We start from the raw sequence: 6683 nt of genomic DNA, 5'->3' as shown, positions 1-6683 counted from the left end.
ATCCCCGTCCCGGAATATTCAATCAGATTTGCACTGGAGCCAAGGGCAAAGGAGCCTGCTTGGTAATAATTTATTATTCTATTTGAAAAGATTGTATACAAAAATATTTTACTTTATGTAATTTATAATAGTATTTAATTAATTTATGTAGAGATTATTATGGTGTGGGCTTCTTTCCAGTGCCTTGGATGATCTTAGCATAGAAGTGGTAGGTGATAGGGCTAAAAAAAAAAAAAATTAAAAACAGTATTTTCCCTCAAGCTATGACAAAAAAAAGGCAAAGAATTAATGACTGTTGCCTTGGCTAGGATCGTTCTTTTATCAATAAATTGGTAAACAGAACTATTCACTTTCATTACGTTTTCCTGGTCTTTAACCAAGCTAATTTGCAATCACAACGACAATATTATATTCCTTTTAATCGATATAGTTTTTGTGTTCTTAATTTCGATCCGTTACAAAAAATATATGTATTATTATATTTCTTGTTCGAGACTGATTTTTTAGCAATCATAATAAATAATATCGATATAGTCTCAACATGTTTATCCTCCTATAACTCCTACGTTTCGTCCAGTCTTGCCGTTCTTAAGGATATCATATTTATAATATCAACAGTACAGGAAGTTAAACAATGTATTGTTGATAAAGTGATTGCTATGATTGTACGAGGATAAGTCAATTATTATCAGCTATATAGTTTTATTGTAACCAAATAGGAAACTTACAAGTACATCATTCTTTGACATAGTCCCCTTGCTTATCAACGCACTTGTTCCATCGTTGTACTAGCGTCATGCATTTATACATTCTAATAACCAATATAGGTGAGAACCATTTTGGAGGTCTTTCCTCATTAATTACTCCAATTTTCAACTCAACCCGTGTACACAAAAAATAAGAACTCATTAATAAATTCAATAATCTGTGCCAAGAATCACTAACTAGCTAAATTTATCCCAAAGGTCAAGGAAATTGGGGCCTTAATATCTCATCAACTGATATCCCATCTAATGTACTCAACATTCTTAGCCTAGGCCCTAACTTCTCCATACCCAAATCTTCACTAAAAATTATTCCAGAACTGCTTACAGACTTGGAATAGATTAACAACGACCCCTGTTTCATCATTCTAATGAGAGTAAGGAATTATCACTCATTACCATTTGGAATACTGTCTCTAATTACCTCCATCCTTTTCTTCCAAATTTTTTCCCCTTTCTTTTAAAGATTTTTCTTTCACCCGATCCCTCTTTAGATCTCATGATGCCATTATTATCACCAAAGCTGACAAAAGGAACAAGACTGTCATTATGAACCGCATGATAGATATCTTAAATTCTAAATTAATTAATTATCCTGCATATAGGAATCTCATCTTATATAATTTAGTTGCTCCTTATTAAACAAATTCTCTTAAACAACAACTTCCCTCCTAAAATCATCGACAAACTCATTTAAAATTATAAAAACCGTACCCCTTCTACACAAAACTCTATACAATCTCTTTCCATCCCCTTATATAGATCATTACCTTGTATCCCTTTTCTTTCAGATAACATTCATAAACAATTACGTTCCTCCATTCGCAATCTCTACCTAGCATTCAAAACACGTAACAAACTATCTTTTATCACTACACCCATCTTGAAGATCCTATCTTCCTCAATACCGTTCTCATGTTGTGTACCGTATTCCCTGTTCCACTTCTAATCGTAACGCATCTTACGTTGGTGAAACAAAAGTTTACTTAAAGATCGCATAACCCAGCACAAATATTCCGTCTCCTCCCGTTCAATCACTCTTTTGATTTTGATAATACCTCCATACTACCCTTTGCCCCTAACCACGACAAACGACTATTACCTGAAAGCATTTGTGTACAATTAGAGGTTTCCCCAGTCAAGCACAAAACGGACAAACAAAACCTATACCTAGCTTATTCCCAAATAGTTAATTTATTAAAGTATTCATAATTTATTTTATTTTATTTTTTATTATATTCGTCAGGGGAGGGGGGTACGAAAAAAATTTATAATTATTATTTTATTTATATTTTCTTTTTTTCTAAATAACTCCTTGCTTACCGTAAATTTCTTATTTTACTTCTTATTCTTATTACATTGTTCCCCGTTTTCTACATTCATATGGCCTAGTACTACCATTATGTTTTTTTAAAAAAATAGGGCCTTCAAGTCTTCACTACAATTATTTAATGATACTTAATTACAATTCTCTGACGTTTGGGCTCGCATAATTTTTACATTCCCTAACTTTACTTCTATTTTTTCATTTTCATTTCGTATCAACTGTTTTTTCACAACAGTCTTTCTTGACAGTTACGTTTCTGGTGAATCCTTTATCCTTCCGTCGCTCACTCTAGCGAGGCTTTCTACAAATCAATCAGTTTTAGCCAAGATTCCCCTCTAGAATGTAAGTTTATTCTCTCGTTGTCATATTTCTTACATTATTTATTTGCCATTCTCTATATTTCTTCATCTACCTTATTTCTATTTTAAAAATATTGTTATTACGTACGCTTTAATGTTTATCTAACAAAATTTAAAAAAAAATAAGTTCATACTCACACTGTTATTCTTGTTTGTTCACACTGTTATTCTTCATCTCACATTCATATTCACATATTATTGTTATATATAAGTCACTCACTCATTGTATCATATATTTCATTTTCCGTCATATTGTTCAATTTGTAGATTGAAATTTGTTTTTCAATATTTTAACATCACTTACTTATCTTATATTATACATATCTTCTTACCTACATAATATTATATTTCATATTATTCAATCTGCTGCAGTCTAATTCCATAGCTATCAATTAATCATTTTGAATTATTCAAATCTATATTTTGTGTAATTTCAAATTTCTTTATATACTATTTTTTTCAGTTTTATGTTTCTCTAAATGATGGTTGTTATCTCTTTTGTTCTATAGCCCTGATGAAGACCTTAAACTCAGGTCGAAACGTTGGCATAAATAAATAATTTTTTCTTTATTTTTTTTTGCTGACCGCACCCCGACCATCTTCTCCAATCCGAGCCAGGAATGCACCCCTTCTTTCATTGCTTCGTCCGAGGTAAACCAACGGCCCCTTAATGCCTCTTAGTGGACCGAACCAGTGATAATCAGATCGGATAAGATCAGGACTATGTAGAGGATAAATCAATTATTCATTTTTGGCGGCGAACGTTCGTCCTACTCGTTCACCGGGCGTAATACTTGTGCGACCATTTTTGGTAATATTTGAACTTTTCATTCCATTCGTAGAACCTCCGTTGTGGCATAACGCTGTTCCAATACTGTACCGAAAGTCAAGATGGATTTCGGCTCCTGATACCCCTTTAGAACACAAAAACGGATCACTGAACGTTACTCTTCTTTGGTGTAAATAGAAAGCGGAGCAAATATAATTAACAGCACGACAGCGATAACGAAACTCACCTAGCAGCTTGGAACTTGCATAGACATAACAACAAATAAACAAAGCATGCGTAAACAGCGCATAGCGACAATGCTACTAACATGAACAAAAATATAACTAAATTGCGGATAAATACTGACTTACCATTGTAATAGTTATTGTACATTGAATAAAATTTTAATTAGTGAAATAGTGGATAAATATAGGTTAATTTACTTAGGTACAATTTTGAAACAGGCAGAATAGTCTACAATCTTTTAATAACTTTGTTATAGCTTATAATATAAATAAGATATGGACGAAAGTTTGGAGTTATTAGAGTATGTATAATCATGTTGAAACTTTATTTACTTTTATAATTGATATATTTCTTTAATTGTAGTCTTTTTTTTTCTTTTTTGTAATATTTAATTCTTAGATAAATACCTTCACAAGATTTATTTATACTTTTCTCGTTTCTTTCAGTAGTAGTTCCTGTAAAGCGGCGTTGTTGTTCTCATAAAATAATTTCCAAGTAACCAACTCAAAATTGCAGTCAAGATAGATATCTTGTAATCTTACTACTTAGGTCTGTGTAAAGCAGAAAGTTTCCGAACAAATAGAAAGTGTTTAAAGGCCTTATTGTTATCAGGGAAAGTTTTCATTCTGTCAGCTGCCATCTGCGCCGGACCTGCAGGGCCAATCCATTGACTGCGATAATTAACATTTAGCCGTTGTAGTGGACCTCTTCCGTAATGTGAAGGACAACCATCTAACGGAAGCCACATTTAAAAAGTATTATCCTGGGGACCATTGAACGTAAAAAGCTTTGTTAGGGCTCATATTTCACCAAATTTACTCTTCTATAACTAATGTTCTATTACGTTCTCTAGTTTTTTTGATAATTTTAAAGACATAGAGCTCCAAAATAAAAATGAATGTTTTTAAACGTTTTGAAACAGTTGCAATTTGTGTTCTCCTAACCTATACTTGACAGACTCATCAATTTTGACTAGTAATAATAGATTCCATTAAAGTAATAAAAGCTTGAAGTAATAAGAGCCGGAAAGAAAAAAAGGCAGTTATTTCACCCGCCTTTTTTTCTTTCCGGCTCTTGTACTTTTTGGAGCTGGTCCAGGTTGACTTTCGGCTACAAGTATTGTTCTGCAGTCCATAATTTAGTTTTCAAAAGTTAATTTAATTTTCATTTCATTGTCATTGTCAAGTTATTTATTTCGAAAGTAGCAATAGAAGTGTTAAAAAGAAATGAATGTTAAGAACAAAATATTGTGAAGATACATAAAAAAAGAAAATTACAATTTTTAAGCCAGTAAACCACCTCATCTAATGTAAAAATCATTACCATAACAGTAAAATCACCATCAAAATCAGTACCACTAACAGTAAAATCACTATCAAAATCAGCAGCACTGACAGTAAGATCACCATCAAAATAGTACCACTAAGAGTAAAATCACCTTCAAAATAGTACCACTAAGAGTAAAATCACCATCAAAATAGTACCACTAAGAGTAAAATCACCATCAAAATAGTACCACTAAGAGTAAAATCAACATCAAAATCAGTACCACTAATAATGGTAAACATAATCTTTAAATTGTGTATTTAATACTCCACTAACGCCTGTTGAACAGATTCGATACTTAGGACTCCATCTTGACAAGAGACTTACTTGGAATCCTCACACAAGACTGAAACGACAAGAAACTGCTCGTAGATTCCGATTGCTACAACACTTACCTGGCAAACGCTCTAAACTTCCCATTCACTACAAAAAATAAGTATACACTACGATAATCAGACCAATTTGGACATATGGAATTGAGCTCTGGGGCTCCACCAAACCATCAAATTCTTCCCGCATCCAATCGTTACAATCCAAAAATCCTACGTAAAGTCCTTGATGCTCCTTATTACATTACAAATAAACTCATGCAGATTTGACCCAAAACAGATTAGCGTCTTTTCATTCCAAACTCCTTAACCATCCTAACCCATTAATTCTTAATCTTTCATCCTTAACAGTCCCTGATAATCCTCCGAGGCGTCTGAAAAGAAAATGGCCACGGGACCTTCTAATTTAAATTAATGTTAGAAGTACCACCAATGGGTGGTTCCTTCCCAAGATTTTCAAGTGTATATGAAACATACAACATATTTACCTATTGTATTATTTTGCACAGTTGTAAATTACATTAAATAAATAAAAAAAAAAATTGTGTATTTCATAAGTTAAGAAACAGGAGGCTGGACCAGGCTAGCAAATTGGAGGCACCCTGATTCTTACACCTGTCTTTAAACACGACAGCTCTGATGAAGCTCTAAAATGTGCAAAAGTAAAAGAAAATATAGTTGAATACTATTTTTTGTTTCTTTTTGACCACCCTCCCCCCCACCATCTTCTTCATATTTCTAAATTGTGTATTTATACCTAACCATAAATGACCTATGAGTGATAAATGCAGCATAAATAAGGTGATGGTTTTGCCATTTTATATAAATGGAATTAACTCATGTCTTATTCATATGTATTCTTCATTTCTCTCCGTTTTCTTCTTTTCCTTAACTGTTTGTCAATCTACAGCACGTTTTAACAACATTTTTTTCGTCAATTAAGAATCATTATTATTTAGTAATTTGAAGTATAGCCTCATGTATTTTTGTTTCTTCACCACCTTAGCTATTCCTGATATCATATCCTTCCATTGCAGGGGGACTCAGGTAGTCCTGTCTTCTACCTTGATCCTGAGATATTCAGGTACGTTCTGGCCGGTGTGATTTCATACGGCGGTAAGGAATGCAATCCAGACCTTTCAACTGTGGAAAGCGACGTCTCTTATTATATGCCTTGGATAACATCGCACATCAAGAGTGAGTACAGGTTTTATTTACTTCTCTATAAAATGTTAATGATGATTAATTACTTACTTTGATAAACTCCTTTTAATTTCTAGCTTAACTAGCTTGAGTTTCGTTCTTTGCGTAGAGATATAGCTGAGCCTGATTCTAATCAGGAGTGATTTACTTATTTGAGTCTTTTGTTGGTCAGTAATTTTAATTACCGATTAGATGCATATCGAAGGTTGGCCAAGACGGTTTTACCTTAAAAATAATCGGGCAATTAGTTTTTACATATCTCAGGAAAGGTTTGTAAATGGAAAGTGCAATACTTCATTCAGAGGTTGTGCTGTCCACTGCGTTGGGTCGCTAAATACTTATAGCATACTTATTCCTAGT

At 33.0% G+C, this 6683-nt stretch overlaps 1 protein-coding gene across 1 annotated transcript in view; it reads left to right on the top strand.

Annotated features, from left to right (window-relative positions):
• The window catches only part of LOC106679427 (clotting factor G beta subunit), a 30669-nt gene that overhangs the window by 16795 nt on the left and 7191 nt on the right, over positions 1-6683 (top strand). The window contains exon 5 of the mRNA XM_067053386.1: positions 6158-6317. Coding sequence (XP_066909487.1) covers positions 6158-6317 — 160 coding nt within the window. The remainder of the gene's footprint in view (positions 1-6157; positions 6318-6683) is intronic.

The sequence above is a fragment of the Halyomorpha halys genome, unplaced genomic scaffold (genome assembly GCF_000696795.3).
Source record: "Halyomorpha halys isolate HHAL.00 unplaced genomic scaffold, Hhal_1.1 Scaffold202.1, whole genome shotgun sequence".
In the NCBI taxonomy this organism is placed as follows: Eukaryota; Metazoa; Arthropoda; class Insecta; order Hemiptera; family Pentatomidae; genus Halyomorpha; species Halyomorpha halys.
This window is presented reverse-complemented; position numbering and strand designations above follow the sequence as displayed.